The following is a 21,813-nucleotide window of genomic DNA, read 5'->3' as shown; positions in this document are numbered from 1 at the left end:
TGGAGGGCTCTGGCGCTGAGCCCGCATCAAAGCCGGGACATGTCAGCTGTTATGAACAGCTGACATGTGCCCGCAATAGGCGTGAGCGGAATTGCCATCCGCCCGCGTCTACTAATTAGCTAAATCCCGCTGTCAATGCTGACAGCGGGCATTTAAATAGCATTTCAGGCCGCCGGGCCGGAAATGACATCACCGACCCCCGTTACGTGATCTGGGGTCGGCGTCATGTTGCCTGGACAACCAGAGGTCTCTATGAGACCTCTATGGTTGTTCCAGGCATATGGCTTTCAGCGCCACCCGGTGGTCGGCGCTGAAAGCACAGCAGTAAATCTGCTACATATGGGCGATCTGCTCATCGCCCATATGTAGCAGAGCCGATCGGGTTGCGCATGCTTCTATTGAAGCATGCCAAAAGTTAAAAAAATTTTTTTTTTTTAAAATTATAAAAACTAAAACGTTCAAATCACCCCCCTTTCGCCCCAATCAAAATAAAACAGTAAAAAAAAACCCACATACACATTAGGCATCACCGCGTTCAGAATCACCCGATCAATAAATAAAAAAAAAAAAGCATTAAACCGATCGCTAAACGACGTAGCAAGAAAAAAAAATCAAAAACGCCAGAATTACGTTTTTTTGGTCGCCAAGACATTGCATTAAAATGCAACAGGAGATCAAAAGATCGTATCTGCACAAAAGTGGTATCATTAAAAAACGTCAGCCCGGCATGGAAAAAATAAGCCCCCACCCGACCCCAGATCATGAAAAATGGAGACGCTACGGGTCTTGGAAAATTGCGCAATTTTTTTTTTTTTTTTTTAAACAAACTTTGGCTTTTTTTTAACGACTTATGTAAAAAAAGAACCTGGACATGTTTGGTGTCTATGAACTCGTAATGACCTGGAGAATCATAATGGCAGGGCAGATTTAGCATCTAGTGAACCTAGCAAAAAAGCCAAGCAAAAAATAAGTGTGGGATTGCACTGTTTTGGCAATTTCACCGCACTTGGAATTTTTTTCCCGTTTTCGAGTACACAACATGGTAAAACCAATGGTGTCATTTAAAAGTACAACTCGTCCCGCAAAAAATAAGCCCTCACATGGCCATATAGACGGAAAAACAAAAAAGTTATGGCTCTGGAAAGAAGGGGAGGGAAAAATGAAAATGCAAAACCAAAAATACCCCTGGTCATTAAGGGGTTAAAATCACTTTTCCAGCTGGTGTTATAAAGTATTCTAATTTCCTGAGATAATGACTTTTGGGTTCTCATTGGCTGTAAACCATAATCATCAACATTACCAGAAATAAACCCGTGACATAGATCACTCTGTGTGTAATGACTCTATAGAATAGAGGAGAGTCACTGTCTGTATTGAAGAACTGAAATAAATTCACTTCTTGATGATATTCTGATTTAGTGAGAAGCTCCTGTATGTGTCCTGTATATACCAGGATGGGGACATACTATCTCCCTTTGTCTGCACCTTCCCGGAGATTCATCACCCCACACCGGCCTCTTCTCTTCTTATACATGGAGCATTGTGCCGGCCGCGCGATCCTGTGCATCCCTGTAATAATGGACGTTACATAGGGTGTTTCTTGCCCCCACTTATTAAGTGCCCAGTTAATGCCCGTGCTATGCCAAATCAACAAAATATGACATAAGGGAGGGCCGGATACGTCACTGATCCGCCGCTCACGGGCGAGCCCTGTAGTGAGGGGTGGTGGCCGCTTTTCTTGGATTTACCCCACAGCATTAATACACGCAGTGGAGCTCTAGCCATGTAATGACCAGTCGCAGCGGTGAGATGGGGTCACTGTCCTTATTCTCTGCCCAGTAGCTCACACTCTAAATTTACCACTATTGGGGGACGGTGACACGGGACGTACAGGTCCATTAGTCACGTGATCGGTCAGAACAGCTGAGTGACCCCCCGAGGACAGAAGACTAAGGGGTGAAACTGCTCATTCCCATGATGTCCGAGAAATCCTCATCATTGCACAAAACGCTAATAGATGAGAAAGAGACAACCTGCATCATGCCCAAGAGACCAGACCACGGCACTGAGGAGACAGATTACAGCAACAAGACGGTGCAGCAGCCAAAACCGGGGGACAGAGAAGGTGACGGCTACCCAGAACCAAGGAACGGAGGACCCGGATCACAGGGAGCTGCCGTATCCAATCCTGTGTGATACTGACTGCTGAACCGTGTATCTAATCCTCTCCCGTGTGATACTGTCTGCTGAGCCGTGTATCTAATCCTCTCCCGTGTGATACTGACTGCTGAGCCGTGCATCTAATCCTCTCCTGTGTGATACTGACTGCTGAGCCGTGCATCTAATCCTCTCCTGTGTGATACTGACTGCTGATCCGTGCATCTAATCCTCTCCTGTGTGATACTGACTGCTGATCCGTGCATCTAATCCTCTCCTGTGTGATACTGACTGCTGATCCGTGCATCTAATCCTCTCCTGTGTGATACTGACTGCTGATCCGTGCATCTAATCCTCTCCTGTGGGATACTGACTGCTGAGCCGTGTATCTAATCCTCTCCTGTGTGATACTGACTGCTGAGCCGTGCATCTAATCCTCTCCTGTGTGATACTGACTGCTGATCCGTGCATCTAATCCTCTCCTGTGTGATACTGACTGCTGAGCCGTGTATCTAATCCTCTCCTGTGTGATACTGACTGCTGAGCCGTGTATCCAATACTCTCCTGTGTGATACTGACTGCTGAGCCGTGTGTCTAATCCTCTCCTGTGTGATACTGTCTGCTGAGCCGTGTATCTAATCCTCTCCTGTGTGATACTGTCTGCTGAGCCGTGTATCTAATCCTATCCTGTGTGATACTGACTGCTGAGCCGTGTATCTAATCCTATCCTGTGTGATACTGACTGCTGAGCCGTGTATCTAATCCTATCCTGTGTGATACTGACTGCTGAGCCGTGTATCTAATCCTCTCCTGTGTGATACTGACTGCTGAGCCGTGTATCTAATCCTATCCTGTGTGATACTGACTGCCGAGTCGTGCATCTAATCCCATCATGTGTGTTCACTGTTGCAGGGACTTGTGCAGCTATAAGGCTATTGGCAGCATTGCTGCCCCCTTGTGGTGCAGGTGGGTGTTACGCAGTCAGTCCTGTCCCCAGATACAGTCAGTGCTGAAGGCCCAGACCAGCGATTGGGCCCCGTCTATTATATTACCATTATCCCCTTTTGTAAATTTTACTCAGTTCTCGCTGTTTGCAAGAAACTGAAGAGAACGAGGTGAATATCTGAGCACAAATAACAGACGCAGTTCCTGGTCTGCTGCGCGCCGGAATTTTTCTCTCTCCCGAGGATTAAATTTTTTTTTTATCCAGAGATAACAGCCTTTATAGTTGACACTGTTCTTTTTCTTTGCCAACCAGGCGTGACTCACAGGATAGTAACGCAGAGCAACCTGAACGCCTCCTGTGACAGATACAACTGCAGGACAGGGACGGGGATCTCTACAGTAAGAGCAGGAACACTGCAGAGCCAATGTACAGACAGAACTGACTGCAGATTTCATGGCTCTCGGCCGGACAGCGTCGGGGGAGGGGCCGCGTCGCTCTCGGCCGGACAGCGTCGGGGGAGGGGCCGCGTCGCTCTCGGCCGGACAGCGTCGCTATTCCACTCTCTGTTGGACACATCAGATTTGTATATAAAAAGACATTTTATTAAAACAACGTTCGGCTGAGTAATAACAGACGTAATTCACTGTCACACATCTGGACCATTAAACTAAGTAAAACATGGATGTCACAAGTGCCCCCCCGCAGCGGCTCATTCTGACGACACGCGGAGGGTCTGTACAGCCAATAACATATTCTCACCTTCTGAATTATGGGGGTCCCGACAAGCTCCTCCTGCACGGGGCGGGTCAGTCAACATCTCATTAAAATGATTGATCGTATATACAAGTGGTTACATTTGGGGACCCTACAGACCCCTCTATATGACGCGGTGTGTAGGGTCGGGGGCTGCAATGCACCGATTCAGAAAAAACAAGACAAAACTATTACAAATACTATAACATGATAACACATGGCGGTCCTCCCACAGTCTCCTCCTCGCAATTAGGTGGGGGTCCCACATAGAGGTGAAGGAGGAGGCCACACTGCACAGTCGCACAGGCTGCCCCCGGGCCGGTATGGGGCAAAGTCACGGGCATCAGGCAGGAGATTTAAAGGTTTCACAGAATCCATGACGTGAAGGCTTCTCGGTGAGAAGTGCGGGGTCCTGGGGGCATCTTCAGCTAGCTGCGATGCTCAAGATATTGGCCTGTGGGGAAACCACCATCAGAATAAGGTCTGTCCTATAATCCCCACCCCACAAGTATAAATGCCATCACATTACTAGAGACATTCCTTTCGGAGTGTGGTCAACTACAATGTACAGATCCCAAGTCTTACCTTTAAGAAGGAGGCGACTTGTTTGGTAGACATCCCTTCCATGGAGGCCAGGTCCTCCACCTGAAATACAGAAGTGGCATCTAAACCTCCGTCTGACAGCAAAACATCCGACAGTGTATTCTTCAGTTACACGGCACGCGACAGTGTATTCTCACATGGCCCCCTCTGAGCCCGCGAAGCCCCCTCGGACAGGTTGATTTTATCTTCTGCCATCACAGCTCAACTCTCCCAAAATGGAGCTTATGTCAGTGCAGGGCCGAGCGGTTTGTTGCCTGCCCGAGAAATTACTGATGTAAAACTGCAAATGTAGCTCTATTGACGCACATGGCAGACAATTATCTTCTACCATATGCATCTATATAACAGCAACTATCAGAGAACAGGAGAATTGAACTCTGCTATAAGCAGCTAATGATGTATAACCACATATGTAGATGGCAGAAGATACAGTCGCAGATTAGTGTGCTGAAGATGAATTTTACACTAGGATTGGTGAGAACAGTATTGGACAGTGACTCTCACACTGACGGCACACTGCGCCATTCACTCAACAGCATGCACTTTTTTACACTTACATTGGTGAACGGGCCGTTGACCTCCCTCCAGCCCACAATGAGCTTGGCCTTCTTGTCCCCAATCTTCTGAAGGGACTTCAGCTCTTTTACAGATCCGGTGTTGAGGAGATTGAGAATCTTCTCTCTTCCGTTCTGCAGCACATCTGTCCGCATGTTCATCTCCCAGCTGGGCTTGTTCTCATGGCCGTCATGGGCCTTCTGTGGATGTGATGGATAAGACGATAAAGAAAGCCTCCAAATATAAAGACCCAATTGAAACCCTCCATTCACCAGCATCAGTGGCTTCTGGGGGAGGTGGCATGATGGAAACTCAGCAGGCGAGTCCCATCACCACTTAACCATAACCAGCGTTTCTCACCTGCGTTTTCTTCTCCACCACCGGGATCCCCACTTCTATGGTGTTTTTGTTGAGACCTAAACCAAACATAAATCAGATGTGAGGACATGACACCTGTCGTATTGCAGGACAGAGGATACTCGGCCCCCACAACCTCTGTCACCAAGACAAGCTTCTGACCCCTACCCAGGCCTGTGCCAGAGAGCTTGCCCTCCGCCGTGAGGCATCCATATCTCTCACCCTGCAGAGGCTTGACACAGAGCACCTTCTTGGCTTTGGCAGTGGATGTGGCACGAGTCCTCAGCGGCACCCGGAAAGTGCTCTCACTGACGATGGAATCGGACAGTTCAATGTCTGAGCTGTTTGACTTCTCGAGACGAGCCTCAGCCGCCAGAGCCTTCTCCTCCAGCTCCTTCTGCTTCTCCTTCAGTCGCTGAGGAAGGAGTTAAAGGGATATTACACCATTCCTGTCCTAATCCTCTATACACGGACGTTGCCGGCGGACCATGCCCTTATAACGCCGGTGTCCATCACCATCAGACCACTGGAAAGATCTGCTAACCTCAGAAACTCTAGGTTCTACAACAACTCCCAGCATTTTCTGACATTGAATGCTGGGAATTGTAGTTTCAGTGGGGCACCGCAGAGTGCCGATCCCTGCTTTCAGACCGCCACTGCCTCACCTCAATCTCCATCTGACTTTCCTCCCATTTCTTCAGGAGGGCCATGCGCTCCCGTTTCGGGGTGCTGAGTAGCTGGGTTTCCATTTTTCCCTTTTCGGTCAGAATCCGGTCCAATTTGAGCAGCCTGTCCACCACCGCCGGGTCCAAGTTGGCGATATGGAGTTGCTTCCTGTAAAAAAGCAGAAAGGTTCACCGAATTGGTCAGACACCAGGATGATAACCCGTAGCAAGAGCAGGACGAGAATCGTACTTATTTGCTTCCCTGGACAAGTTCGGAGACTCCTCTGTGGACTCAGACTTGACTTTTTTAAGATTTTGAGATGGAACCAAATTCTCCAGGTCATCCCGGGATCTCTTCTTGGTGGGCTGAACTGAGGAAGGAAAAGTAGAAACGTGAGAAGTTTCTCAGCCGATGTTCTGCCAGCCTTATACCCCATGTCTGATCAGAAGTGACCCCATACCTGGTGCCTGGGTGGTCTCCAAGCTGAAGGGTTTGTTGATGATCTGCTTAGACTTGGCAGCGAAGTTGAGGGCAGTGAGGGTGTCAAAGTAATACTGCTTCTCCGGGGCAATGTTCGTGATCATAACGCTGTGGGCAGAGCCGCCGAGCGAATCCTGGAAAAGAAACACACGTGATAATGACCCAAGAGACCGGCCATGGTGATCGACTATCATGACGGCAGGAGCCATCAGTGGAGTCCACCACTCCTCACCTGCAGGAGCCGTGTCAGCTTGCTGTCTCTGTAGGGGACTCTGGGCAGCCCCTGATTTAAGGCGTCCACTACCTTACTGAGAGTGAACAGGGACGAGTTGATGGCACCGCTCTCCTTCAAGCGGATGCCTTGGTTTCCGGTGCGCCGGTTGTCTTCGGAGCCGGCCAGGTCTATGAGGTAAAGCTTTCCGGTCAGCTGCCTGAACGGAGGAATCTGCTGATTCTTCTGCACCTGAGGTACGATAAAAAATTATATTGTGATACTGTCAGCTGGGAAAATCAATGCAAACACTTATGCCCAAAAATGACAAAAATTGTCTTTTTTTTTGTAAACCTGCCTGAAGGAGCCGCTGTGCTCTGAAAGCTGCAAATATATTTTTTATGGCTAGCAATAAAGGGATCACTCTGAGAATACTTTTGTCTTTTTTAGGGCATAAAAGTATTATCGGGGCTCACCCTCGGCCGTACTTCCAGGTCACATTGTCGGACCGTTCCCCCCTCTCACCTTGATGAGCAGCACGGCGTGGCTGCGGCTGGAGTGGTCGTTCAGTTTGGTGGAAGCGACAGTCCGGTTCTGACTGGCGGGAATGAAATGTTCATCGAAGTCTGAGAAGGTGGTGATGTTCTTGTGGGTCACCCCCGGGATGAGGATATTGTGGTCTTTGTCTTCTCGGATAGGAAGGTCCTTGTTCTTGGGCTCCAGCAGATCCATCACCTGATATGAGAAGGGTTAATAAGGCATCGGAGGGGGATACGGCTGGTCCCCAGTGGTGCAGTACGAGGTCGTCACTCACCTTCTCCTGATAGATCTCCACGTAAGACATGGTGATGGAGAAGCTCCAGTTCTCCTCCTCGGCTGTACCGTTGGTCCCCCGGGTCATCTGCAGCAGGTCTCTGACGGCTCGCGGTATGATGCCTGGCTGCTGCGGGCTGCCCAGCATGGTGTGTGTCTTCCCTGGAGAGGACGGCTAGTTATACGGAGCCCAGATGTTACATAACCCCCAACCTCCCAGGACACTACGTACCCGCTCCGGTGGGTCCGTAGGCGAACACACTGGCATTCTGGCCAACCAACAAGTGGGGCAGAATGGGGCACACTGAGCCGGTGTAGATCTCACGCTGCGTGGCCTTTTCTCCATAGAAAGCGTCAAACCTGAGGAGCAGAGGAAGGGACAGGAGTGAAGTTCTGCCATAAATCCTGGATGTGCCTGGTCCTTAGCGATATCCGGGTGATGGCATCCGCCCAGCAGACGGCACATTACCACCTGCACGACGGTCACTCACTGGTACTGCATGGTTTCCAGCTGGTTCCTATAGTTCACGATCTCCAGTGACTGCGCGTCCAGGCCCCGGACACAGGCCCGATCCTCCGCCTTCTCCATGTACGGCCGGAGCCGCACCGACACTCGTACGCGGGAAGGGGAGGGCTTCTTATTCACCCCGTGACTGTCCAGGACGCTCACCCTCTTCGCCATGTTGATTCCTGACTATAAAGAATAGACGAATGACAAATATACGGCGGAAGGTCCCTCACTGGTAACGCTGCCTCTGATGGATCAGACCGCTGCCACCGCTCACCTGTAGCAAACGCACGTTGTGGCTGCACTTAGTGATGCCTTGTCCTCTCTGATGGGGGGGGGGGGGGGGGATCCCCGAATCTGAAAAAGGCACCTGAAAAAAAAAAGAAAAAAAATGAGCGCAGTGTGAACGACAGGACACACGGGGAAATCCATTGATCGTATAGACAGAATACCAGTGGTGTGTCTGACAATAAGAACTATCATAGGAACCAAGAGAACCTAAAGTGTCAAGAGAAATGTGTGGGATCTACCCAGAAATCATCGTCTGATCCACAAATACAAGAGAAAGGCGGTCGTCACCCCAGATTACACTAACATAGGGACGTCGCCCCCATATTTCATTGCTGTAATCATTAACCCTTTAACGACCGTCGAGCCACCTTTTAACGACGCTGCGGAATAAGGGTATGGCACCCCCAGAGTCGGAATTTCTCCGGGGTCTCGGTTACAGGGAGTAGCTGAGACCCCAGAGAACATGATTTGGGTCGCTTTTACTGACCCCGGTGTTCAGATCACCATTAACGGTATAACGGCGACGGCAAAAAAAAAAAAAAAAAAAAAAAAAAAATCCGATTTCCCATATAATTTCTCTCTCCTCAGGAGTTCGCATATCAGAGGAGAGAGAAATGGGATCCCCCGATCCCCCCCACCTCCGTTGTCCATGCAACTCACTGTGAAAATGGCGGAAACTTTTCCTATTGGTTCATTTTGATCACTGTGATGGACTCTATTCCCATATGGGTTAGAGATGGAGTTAGAATTGGGGGGTTTCCACTATTTAGGTACATCAGGGGCTCTCCAAACGCGACATGGCGCCACCATTTATTCCAGCCAATTTTGCGTTAAAAAAGTCAAACAGTGCTCCCTCCCTTCCGAGCCCTGACGTGTGCCCAAACAGTGGCTTTCCCCCCCACATATGGGGTATAGGCGTACTCAGGAGAAATTGCACAACACATTTTGGGGTCCATTTTCTCCTGATACCCTTGTGAAAATAAAAAAGTTTGGTTCCATAGTAATTTTTTTGTGAAAGAAGTAAAAATGTTCATTTTTCCCTTCTACATTGCTTTAGTTCCTGTGAAGCACCTGAAGGGTTAATAAACTTCTTGAATGTGTTATTGCGCACCTCGAGGGGTGCAGTTTTTAGAATGGTGTCACTTTTGGGCATTTTCTGTCATATTGACCCCCCAAGCTTACTTCAAATGTGAGGTGGTCCCTAAAAAAAAAAAAAAAAAAAAAAATTGTTTTGCAAATTTCATTGAAAAAATTAGAAATCACTGGTCAACTTTTCACCCTTATATAAAAAAAAAAAAAAAAAAAAAAAAAAACCACATAAAGGGACAGTGGTCAGAATTGTAAAAATTGGCCCGGTCATTAAGGGGTTAAAACCCATGTCATCGATTGACAGCTCTCACTTGGTAAGAGGGAACGCTGCCCGAATCCTAACAGAGGAGCGTCTTTCACCATGAAGCAGTCAGTGGTGCAGACAATGTGGGGACGGCCTCCTGTCATCATAGCGACAAACTGATCCTCTTCTCTGGCGCTGCATTCCTGCACAGATTACGGTCCAGGCGCTGCATTCCTGCACAGATTACGGTCCAGGCGCTGCATTCCTGCACAGATTACGGTCCAGGCGCTGCATTCCTGCACAGATTACGGTCCAGGCGCTGCATTCCTGCACAGATTACGGTCCAGGCGCTGCATTCCTGCACAGATTACGGTCCAGGCGCTGCATTCCTGCACAGATTACGGTCCAGGCGCTGCATTCCTGCACAGATTACGGTCCAGGCGCTGCATTCCTGCACAGATTACGGTCCAGGCGCTGCATTCCTGCACAGATTACGGTCCAGGCGCTGCATTCCTGCACAGATTACGGTCCAGGCGCTGCATTCCTGCACAGATTACGGTCCAGGCGCTGCATTCCTGCACAGATTACGGTCCAGGCGCTGTATTCCTGCACAGATTACGGTCCAGGCGCTGTATTCCTGCACAGATTACGGTCCAGGCGCTGTATTCCTGCACAGATTACGGTCCAGGCGCTGTATTCCTGCACAGATTAGAATCATAGAATCGTAGAGTTGGAAGGGACCTCCTGGGCCATCTGGTCCAACCCCCTGCTCAAAGCAGGATTCGCTAAATCATCCCAGTCAGATGTCTGTCCAGCCTCTGTTTGAAGACTTCCATTGAAGGAGAACTCACCACTTCTCGTGGCAGCCTGTTCCACTCATTGATCACTCTAACTGTCAAAAAGTTTTTTCTAATATCTAATCTGTGTCTCTTCCCATTCAGTTTCATCCCATTGCTTCTAGTCTTTCCTTGTGCAAATGAGAATAAAGTTGATCCTTCTACAATGTGACAGCCCTTTACATATTTGTAGACAGCTATTAAGTCTCCTCTCAGTCTTCTCTTTTGCAAACTAAACATTCCCAAATCCTGCAACCTTTCCTCATAAGACAGGGTTTGCAGACCGGTCACCATTCTGGTCGCTCTTTTCTGAACTTGCTCCAGTTTGTTGATGTCTTTTTTAAAATGTGGTGCCAAAACTGGACACAATATTCCAGATGAGGTCTGACCAAAGAGGAGTAGAGGGAAATAATGACTTCACGTGATCTAGACTGTATGCTTCTGTTAATACATCCTAGAATTGCATTTGCCTTTTTTGCTGCTGCATCACACTGTTGACTCATATTCAGTCTGTGATCTATTAGTATACCCAAGTCTTTTTCACATGTGCTGTCACTTAGCCCTATTCTTCCCATTCTATATATGCTTTTTCCATTTTTATTGCCCAGATGTAGTACTTTGCATTTCTCCCTGTTAAAAACCATTCTGTTAGTTGCTGCCCACTTCTCCAGTTTATTTAAATCTTTTTGAATCCTCTCTCTCTCTTCTCTAGTATTAGCTATCCCTCCTAGCTTTGTGTCATCAGCAAATTTAATCAGTTTACCCTCAATTCCTTCATCTAAATCGTTGATAAAGATGTTGAACAATACAGGGCCCAGGACAGAGCCCTGTGGTACCCCACTTGAGACATTCTTCCAACTGGATGTGCAGCCATTTACGACCACTCTTTGGGTCCGATCACTAAGCCAGTTATGAATCCACCTAACAGTTGCCTTGTCCATTCCATACTTAATCATTTTTTCAATAAGGATTGTATGAGAGACTTTGTCAAATGCTTTGCTGAAGTCAAGATATACTATATCTACAGCATTTCCTTGATCCACCCAATCAGTGATACCGTCATAGAAGGAAATTAAGTTAGTCTGACATGACTTATTAGTTACAAACCCATGCTGACTCTGTTTAATCACTTCATTCTTATCCAGGTATTGACATACATGTTGTTTAATAATTTGTTCAAAGATCTTTCCTGGTATAGAAGTCAGACTCACCGGCCTATAGTTACCTGGGTCCACCTTCTTCCCCTTTTTGAAGATAGGAACAACATTTGCTCTTCTCCAGTCTTCTGGCACTTCTCCTGTTCTCCAAGAATTTTCAAAGATTATAGAGAGGGGTTCAAAAATTTCTTCTGCTATCTCCTTCAGTACTCTGGGGTGTAATTCATCTGGACCTGGAGACTTGAATTCATTTAGGCTAGCTAAGTGTTTCCTCACTATCTTTCTGTTTATAGATATCCTGGATTCTTCTATTCCCTTAATAGGACAGTGAATAACAGTTGATGTTACATTTCCTTTCTGAGAGAAAACAGATGCAAAATAGGAATTTAAAAGTTCAGCCTTCTCAACATCCTGTCTTACCATTTCATCATTTTCATCCTGTAAAAATCCTATAGCATCTTTGACTTTTCTTTTACTTTTGACATATCCCCAAAATCCTTTATTATTGCTTTTGACATCTCTTGCAAGCCTCAATTCATTTTCAGCTTTAGATAATCTGATTTGTGCCCTGCCGGTTCTGCAGACAGCATTATATTCTTCTTTAGATATGCCTCCCTCTTTCCATTTTATAAACATTTTTTTCTTCCTTTTTAGCATGTGCTTAAGTTCTGTGTTCATCCATCCTGGTTTCCTTAACTGCTTCCTATTCTTCCCTCTTTTCGGAATTGTTAACAACTGTGCTTTGAGAATTTCATTTTTCAAGATTTCCCATCCTTCCTGGACATTTTTGTCTTTAAGGATATCCAGCCATTGGATCCCTCCAATTCTCTTTCTGAATCCCTTAAAATCTGCCTTTCTGAAATCTAACCTTGACATCTGAGTCTTCACAGGTCTTCCGCCTCTAGTTATCCAAAATTCTAAAATAGCATGGTCGCTACCTCCTAGGGTCCCAGCCACTTTTACCTCCTCAACCATTTCCTCCCTGTTTATAAGGATTAGATCCAAGGTAGCAGTTCCCCTTGTTTTCTCCCTTACCTTTTGGAAGATAAAGTTGTCAGCAAGAGAGGATAAGAATTTCCTTGACCTGTTAGTTTTGCCTGAGAGAGATTCCCAACAAATGTCTGGATAGTTGAAATCTCCCATGACAACTATGTCATATTTTTTGGAGAACTTTGCCATTTGATGCATAAAGAGTTCATCCATATCTTCAGCTTGCACAGGCGGCCTGTAGTAAATGCCTACAATGGTGTCCTTTCCATTGTTCTGTCCTTGTATTCTTACCCAAACAGTTTCCACAGAACTCCCAGTCTCTGAAGCTTCAATCTCTGTGCAGATATACGCGTTTCTAACATACAATGCGACACCCCCTCCTCGTTTATCAAGTCTGTTTCTTGCAAATAAGTTGTATCCTTCTAGTCTTGTATTCCAATCATGTGTATTGTCCCACCAAGTTTCAGTGATTCCAATGACATCATATTTCTTTTCCTGTGTTAGTAGTTCCAATTCTCCTTGTTTGTTGCCCATGCTTTGTGCATTAAATGCACGGTCCAGGCGCTGTATTCCTGCACAGATTACGGTCCAGGCGCTGTATTCCTGCACAGATTACGGTCCAGGCGCTGTATTCCTGCACAGATTACGGTCCAGGCGCTGTATTCCTGCACAGATTACGGTCCAGGCGCTGTATTCCTGCACTGATTACGGTCCAGGCGCTGTATTCCTGCACTGATTACGGTCCAGGCGCTGTATTCCTGCACTGATTACGGTCCAGGCGCTGTATTCCTGCACAGATCACGGTCCAGGCGCTGTATTCCTGCACAGATCACGGTCCAGGCGCTGTATTCCTGCACAGATCACGGTCCAGGCGCTGTATTCCTGCACAGATCACGGTCCAGGCGCTGTATTCCTGCACCGATTACGGTCCAGGCGCTGCATTCCTGCACCGATTACGGTCCAGGCGCTGCATTCCTGTACCGATTACGGTCCAGGCGCTGCATTCCTGTACCGATTACGGTCCAGGCGCTGTATTCCTGCACCGATTACGGTCCAGGCGCTGTATTCCTGCACTGATTACGGTCCAGGCACTGCATTCCTGCACTGATTACGGTCCAGGCGCTGTATTCCTGCACAGATTACGGTCCAGGCGCTGCATTCCTGCACAGATTACGGTCCAGGCGCTGCATTCCTGTACTGATTATGGTCATGGTGCTGTATTTGCTGTACTGTTAATTCCTCTGATCCTACACACATGGAGCAATCCATGACATCAAATAATGTGATACATGGCTGTGATAATTAAGTGTTGCACCCACAGACCAGCTATACATCTGGATTTGTGTTAGGTGTGTGAGAAAAATTAAAATCCCTACAGACATGACCCTCTCACATTGAACATATGGGGGAATACGGAACATATGAATTATAGCTAGGGAGAGAGAAACTGATTAAAAAACCTTTGAAGTAGAGACCTCCAGCCATGGACAGGTGATTAAAACAGGATACTTGCTGGGGAAAAAAAGACAGTCAGATTAAGATTTGTTTCTGCATAGGCGAAGAGGTGCAGAGGTTTCCTCTGTTCCAATGAGGCAGCCTCCTTTCATGAAAGAATCTGTTACAGGCCAGTCGGGGCCATTGTACAGATATATTGAGGTTTGAATAGATCCAACATTAATGGGATATAGATTTTCGGCGTTGCAGTGAAGGGACGAGCAGAATGCATTCACGCACATCACTAAGTCAACTAGCGTCTCTCCAACTTAATAATGAACCGATAGATAATGCTATACCTGTCATATTTAATCTTTATGTAGTGATAAAAATAAAAAAATAAAAATATGCTGACGATATGTACAGCCTGGAACCTCCAGGGGCGAAGATATCCTGTAAATTGGGGATCTCATAAAATTCTGGAGAGCCGAGCACATCCTACAACCACCCCCACATGAGATCATCAGTAGGAGGTATGAGGGCGTAACATGGGAGATAATAAAAGCAGTATTTGGGTCTGGGTCTCTGTCAGTCCTGGACACACTGGTGGCAGCGGTGGGATCTGCGTGTCCCCCGGCTGTCATCCTTGACAAGGAGCATTACTTGAAGACCCCGTCGCTGCCATCTTGCTGCACTGTGCCACAGGCTGAGCTGCACAGGAGACTGATCGGTGTTCTCCACTGCGGTACGGGACCTCGGCCGTCACTTCATATTGGTCTGCGAACATTTAGCCTGGCAGGGGCCATATGCAATTTATGCAAAAATCAACATTGGGGGAATGTGTCATGGAAAATGTAAAGGGAAAGAATAGCGTCTACTGGTGAAGACTCCTGGGTGGAAGGGGGATCATAAGAACACAGTGCCATTATCCAGAGCCGGCCTGGATCGGGGTCATCGTGGGATGAGCAACACAGGACCAGGCCTACGTAATGACTAACACAACATTTACATTGACAGATGTTCGCTCGTCTCACCATCATCTTGCAGTGTAAACCGACTGAATGAGCACCTTGATCGGCAATCAAAATCATCTTGTGCGCAGCGCAAAAGATCATCGCCCTCGGCAGCACATCGTCCCGTGTAACCAGAAGGCGTGCTGCCGATAATGGCCACCGAGCGATCTAGAACACATCAATGCACATGGTCCACCAAGGTCAGCTGTGTGATCAGGAATCTCCCTGCAGGCTTTTGCTGTGTAATCTGAGAGAAGCATGATGTAGGGGCAGAGACCCTGATTCCAGCGATGTCACTTATTAGGCTGGGGTCACACTTGAAAGTGTGATGCGAGTCTCTTGCATCAATATCTGGCACTGTCGCCGGGCACTTGGGACAGGAGTGTGCGGCTGCATGTCTTTCTATGCAACTGAACGCTCCGAGTGCTGGTGGCAGTGCCGGGTATCGATGTGTGAGTTTCTTGCATCACACTCGCAAGTGTGACCTCGGCCTTAGGCTGAGTGTTGTAGTTTCAATGCAATCAGTGTTTTCTCAGCAGGACATAATCACTGCAGGACTAGGTGTCTGGTGCCTCCTGGTCCAGCCCAGCTTCCACCACTAATTGGCTGCTCTCTGTGTACACTGCGCATAGGCAGAAACCTGCCAATCAGTGGTGTGGGCGGAGTTATACAGAGCTCAGCATTCAGAGAACAGCGATAGCATCAAAACCACAGCAGGCACCGAGGAAGCGACATTACTGGAATCAGGGTCTGTGCACCAATATCACTCTTCGCTCAGATGAGGCAGCTTAAGTCCGATGGTGGGATTGTACTGGTCACACCACTACGGCACCAGTGGCCGTGCTACCCCTCCGTCTCTTCATAGGCGCTCGATTTGGGTGGTTGCTTAGCAACAGCCTCCTGCAAGAAGGGGTCATATACAAAACGCTCACTGGGGAAATAGTGTGCTGATTCCTGCAGTCATGTCTGTGCCGCCCCTTGATTGGTCACGGGAAGGACCAGAAGCCTGTGTAATATTACATAGCAAAAATGAAGAGACCACTGCAAAATGTTCAGTTTGTCTGATTTTTCTCTTTATATTTTTGAGTAAAATGTTCTTTTATTCTATAAACTCCTGACAACATGTCTCCGAATTTCCAAGCAATAAGTTTTAGATTTATTTTCAGAAAATGAGAAATGGTCAAAATAACAAAAAAATAAAAATGCAGAGTGCTTGCAGACCTCAAATAATGCTAAGAAAACAAGTCCATAGTCATTTACAAACAATACGAATGTTTTACCTCAGGAAGAGTTCAGAGATTAGTATTCTGTGGAATCCCCATGATTGTTAACCCCAGCTTTCCTGCGTCTTGGCCGCTTTCCTCCCGTCTCTCACACGGCTTTGGGTGACCTTATGCCGCTCCTGGGACACACGTGTCAGCAGTTCTTCTTTGTGTGATGGCTTGTGACTCTCCATCTCCCTCCTGATTACATTCCAGAGGTTTTCAGTGGGGTTCAGGTCTGGAGATTGGGCGGCCATGACAGGGATTGGATGTGGTGATCCTTCATCCACACATTGAGTGACCTAGCTGTGTGGCATGGCGCATTGTCCTCAGAGTTGGGGAACATTGCCTGAGCAGAAGGAATCCGCTCTTTTTCCAGGATAACCTTGTATGCGGCTTTTTTCCTACGTCCTTCGCAAAGATTAACCCGCCCAATTCCAGCCTTGCTGAAGGATCCCCAGATCATCACCGATCCTCCACCTAATGTCACAGTGGGTGCAGGACACTGTGGCTTGTACGCCTCTCCAGGTCTCCGTCTAACCATTAGACGACCAGGTGTTGGGCAAAGCTGAAAATTAGACTCCTCAGAGAAGATTACCTTACTCCAGTCCTCTATGGTCCAATCCTTATGGTCTTTGGCAAACTTCAGCCTGGCTCTCCTTTGCTTCTCATTGATGAAAGGCTTTTTTCTAGCTTTACATGACTTGAGCCCTGCCTCTAGGAGCCTGTTATGACCTGTTCTTGCCGTGCTCTTCAACCCAGCTGCCATTTGTCATTCCTTTTGTAGGTCACTTGATGTCATCCTGCAGTTGCTGAGTGATATTCGAATGATGACGGTCATCCCGGTCAGTGGAGAGTAGTTTTCGCCCTCTGCCGGTCTGTAGCTTTGTTGTCCCCAATGTCTGCTGCTTGACCTTGTTGTAATGGACTGACGTCTTAGAAACTTTAAGGATGGAGACAACATGACACTCACTGTATCCCTCTGCTAGTAAAGCCAGAATTGAGCCCTTCTTTTCCTCACTCAAGACTCTTCAACTCCTTTGGCATGGATAAAAGTTATTTTCTCATTCCTATTACTTTGGGGATATTATTAGCACTTGTTTTACCATCCAGCTTGTCCTATTGCAAGAGGATTGTGAACACTGCAGCAGGGTTTTTTATACTTCCCTTCGTTAAATAAGATTTGGTTCAGGTGATCACCTAATCAGAAGCACATTAAGTAGAATGAGGTGGACTCTGGCTGGAATTCAAATGATGCAAGAAAAAAAAAAAAAAAAAAGTGTTCAGCTCACCCTTTGTACTTCCATGTTGCTTTCTAGCACGGGCCACAGCTCAGTCCGGCAGTAGACAAAATACGGAAAGACGGTCGAAAAATCCACAACATTTTATTTAGATATCCACATAACAGGTATACAGAATACAAAAAAAATGCATGAACCCAACCGGAGGGAAGGTAGAGGAGACACTGTACGCGTTTCGAACGAAAAGTTCTTAAACTCAGTATAGCTCCAAGGGAAGGGGTGTGAGGACATAACTCGGACACACAGGTGGCGATAATTAACATGTGACGCGCATTTAACCAAATAAAACACAATCAATAATGCAACATGAGTTCTGTCCGTAAATTCAGTCCAGTGGGAACACACGCATCGAGAAGAAGAATCCATAAGGCTTCTGTGTCCCGCAGTTGTTTTTCTCTATTTCCTCCACGAAGGCGTCTCTTTACCTGTTCAATAGCAAAAACATTGAAAAACGACAAATCTCTACTGTGTGACATAATAAAGTGGTTGGAAGAATGAGATATGCTGCGCAGCGTAGGGTTAATAACATCATAGATGGGTTCTCGGACACGTTCCTTTAGTTTTCTGATGGTGGAACCTACATATTGTAAATTGTAAAGGGCTTTCTCACAGCACTTTCTTTAAGTCCATCTCAGATATAGTATCTCGCATTCTGAATTTACTCAGAAGTGATGACACTATGGACAAAATTTTAGCAAATGTGATCCAAATAGTTTCCAGGAGGCTCCCGCAGGCGGTAATGTTCTGTCACCTCGTCTCCTCAGATCCAATAAGCGCACTAAAACAAACTGGCTGACGACCAAGGGTTTTTTCAGATGCGTTTTTTTTTCCATTTAAGACCTGTTCACACTCGACTAAAACATTGTCTTTTTCTAACTGTTTAACTAATAAAGTTTTTTTTTATTAATGATTATTTGAATTGTCACAGATCATGTAGTGTATATTATAAAATGCAAACAATGCAATTTACAATATGTAGGTTCCACCATCAGTAAACTAAAGGAACGTGTCCGAGAACCCATCTATGATGTCATTAACCCTACACTGTGCAGCATATCTAATGCTTCCGAACACTATGTCACACAATAGAGATTTGTCGTTTTTCAATGTTTTTGCTATTGAACAGGTAAAGAGACACCTTCGTGGAGGAAATAGAGAAAAACAACCCCGGGACACAGAAGCCTTATGGATTCTTCTTCTCGATGCGTGTGTTCCCACTGGACTGAATTTACGGACAGAACTCATGTTGCATTATTGATTGTGTTTTATTTGGTGGTATTAGATGCGCGTCGCATGTTAATTATCGCCACCTGTGTGTCCTAGTTATGTCCTCACACCCCGACCCTTGGAGCTATACAGAGTTTAAGAACTTTTCGTTCGAAACGCGTACAGTGTCTCCTCTACCTTCCCTCTGGTTCTCCGGTCGGGTTCATGCATTTTTTTGTATTCTGTATACCTGTTATGTGGATATCTAAATAAAATGTTGTGGATTTTACCCGTTTGAGCTTGGACCGTCCTTTCCTTATTTTGGAATTCAGCTGACACTGGAATGGAAGTCAGACATGGAGAGAAGCGGATTGTTACAGAACTGTGCAGTGGGCTCTTCAGTGTGTGTGTATATAGCCATGCACGCCGTGTACATACACACACTGTATACACAGGCCGTATATATAGACACCCAGTATACACACATATACACAGGCTATATATATATATATATATATATATATATATATATATATACACATACATACATATATATATATACACACACACTCACTGGCCACTTTATTAGGTACACCATGCTAGTAAGGGGTTGGACCCCCTTTTGCCTTCAGAACTGCCTCAATTCTTCGTGGCAGAGATTCAACAAGGTGCTGGAAGCATTCCTCAGAGATTTTGGACCATATTGACATGATGGCATCACACAGTTGGCGCAGATTTGTCGGCTGCACATCCCTGATGCGAATCTCCCGTTCCACCACATCCCAAAGATGCTCTATTGGATTGAGATCTGGTGACTGAGGAGGCCATTTGAGTACAGTGAACTCATTGTCATGTTCAAGAAACCAATCTGAGATGATTCGAGCTTTATGACATGGCGCATTATCCTGCTGAAAGTAGCCATCAGATGTTGGGTACATTGTGGTCATAAAGGGATGGACATGGTCAGCAACAATACTCAGGTAGGCTGTGGCGTTGCAACGATGCTCAATTGGTACCAAGGGGCCCAAAGAGTGCCCAGAAAAAATTCCCCACACCATGACACCACCACCACCAGCCTGAACCGTTGATACTAGGCAGGATGGATCCATGCTTTCATGTTGTTTACGCCAAATTCTGACCCTACCATCCGAATGTCGCAGCAGAAATCGAGACTCATCAGACCAGGCAACGTTTTTCCAATCTTCTACTGTCCAATTTCGATGAGCTTGTGCAAATTGTAGCCTCAGTTTCCTGTTCTTAGCTGAGAGGAGTGGTACCCGGTGTGGTCTTCTGCTGCTGTAGCCCATCTGCCTCAAAGTTCGACGCACTGTGCGTTCAGAGATGCTCTTCTGCCTACCTTGGTTGTAACGGGTGGCAATTTGAGTCACTGTTGCCTTTCTATCAGCTCGAACCAGTCTGCCCATTCTCCTCTGACCTCTGGCATCAACAAGGCATTTCCGGCCACAGAACTGCCGCTCACTGGATTTTTTTTCTTTTTCGGACCATTCTCTGTAAACCCTAGAGATGGTTGTGCGTGAAAATCCCAGTAGATCAGCAGTTTCTGAAATACTCAGACCAGCCCTTCTGGCACCAACAATCATGCCACGTTCAAAGGCACTCAAATCACCTTTCTTCCCCATACTGATGCTCGGTTTGAACTGCAGGAGATTGTCTTGACCATGTCTACATGCCTAAATGCACTGAGTTGCCGCCATGTGATTGGCTGATTAGAAATTAAGTCTTAACACACAGTTGGACAGGTGTACCTAATAAAGTGGCCAGTGAGTGTATATATACACATACACACACACGCCGTATACATACATACACACAGAGGCCATATATATAGACACCCAGTATACATACACAGACACACACACAGGCCATATATATATAGCCACACACCCAGTATACATATATACACAGGCCGTATATATATATAGCCACACACCCAGTATACATACATACACAGGCCGTATATATATATATATATATATATATATAGCCACACACCCAGTATACATACATACACAGGCCGTATATATATATATATATATATATATATATACATAGCCACACACCCAGTATACATACATACACAGGCCGTATATATATATAGCCACACACCCAGTATACATACACACACACAGGCCGTGTATATATATATAGCCACACACCCAGTATACATACACACAGGCCGTATATATATATATATATATATATAGCCACACACCCAGTATACATACACACACACAGGCCGTGTATATATATATATATATATACACACACATACACACACGCCGTATACATACATACACACAGAGGCCATATATATATATAGACACCCAGTATACATACACAGACACACACACAGGCCGTATATATAGCCACACACCCAGTATACATATACACAGGCCGTATATATATAGCCACACACCCAGTATACATACATACACAGGCCGTATATATATATATATATATATATATATATATACATAGCCACACACCCAGTATACATACACACAGGCCGTATATATAGCCACACACCCAGTATACATACACACACACAGGCCGTGTATATATATATAGCCACACACCCAGTATACATACACACAGGCCGTATATATATATATATATATATATAGCCACACACCCAGTATACATACACACACACAGGCCGTGTATATATATATATATATATACACACACATACACACACGCCGTATACATACATACACACAGAGGCCATATATATATATATAGACACCCAGTATACATACACAGACACACACACAGGCCGTATATATAGCCACACACCCAGTATACATACATATACACAGGCCGTATATATATAGCCACACACCCAGTATACATACATATACACAGGCCGTATATATATAGCCACACACCCAGTATACATACATATACACAGGCCGTATAT

The 21,813-nt window shown here is 46.2% G+C and overlaps 1 protein-coding gene across 4 annotated transcripts in view; it reads right to left on the bottom strand.

Annotated features, from left to right (window-relative positions):
• Positions 1-3,683: 3,683 nt before the first annotated feature.
• Positions 3,684-21,813, bottom strand: part of KIF22 (kinesin family member 22) — a 24,426-nt gene continuing 6,296 nt past the window's right edge. For 3 of the 4 annotated variants that reach the window (XM_073547345.1, XM_073547343.1, XM_073547346.1), the window contains exons 2-15: positions 8,327-8,419; positions 8,033-8,235; positions 7,774-7,901; positions 7,543-7,703; positions 7,254-7,463; positions 6,750-6,980; positions 6,498-6,651; positions 6,287-6,407; positions 6,037-6,205; positions 5,540-5,786; positions 5,375-5,430; positions 5,017-5,214; positions 4,442-4,501; positions 3,684-4,310 (exon numbers count right to left, since the gene is read on the bottom strand). In XM_073547345.1, the coding sequence (XP_073403446.1) occupies positions 4,281-4,310; positions 4,442-4,501; positions 5,017-5,214; positions 5,375-5,430; positions 5,540-5,786; positions 6,037-6,205; positions 6,287-6,407; positions 6,498-6,651; positions 6,750-6,980; positions 7,254-7,463; positions 7,543-7,703; positions 7,774-7,901; positions 8,033-8,235; positions 8,327-8,419 (2,061 nt within the window). In that variant the 3' untranslated portion in view covers positions 3,684-4,280. The remainder of the gene's footprint in view (positions 4,311-4,441; positions 4,502-5,016; positions 5,215-5,374; positions 5,431-5,539; positions 5,787-6,036; positions 6,206-6,286; positions 6,408-6,497; positions 6,652-6,749; positions 6,981-7,253; positions 7,464-7,542; positions 7,704-7,773; positions 7,902-8,032; positions 8,236-8,326; positions 8,420-21,813) is intronic. The other variant, XM_073547344.1, reaches the window with a different exon arrangement.

This window comes from Dendrobates tinctorius, unplaced genomic scaffold (assembly GCF_039654945.1).
Source record: "Dendrobates tinctorius isolate UK_male_01 unplaced genomic scaffold, ASM3965494v1 ptg000152l, whole genome shotgun sequence".
Lineage (NCBI taxonomy): Eukaryota > Metazoa > Chordata > Amphibia > Anura > Dendrobatidae > Dendrobates > Dendrobates tinctorius.
The sequence above is the reverse complement of the archived record's forward strand: the minus strand, read 5'-3'. Positions and strand labels throughout refer to the sequence as shown.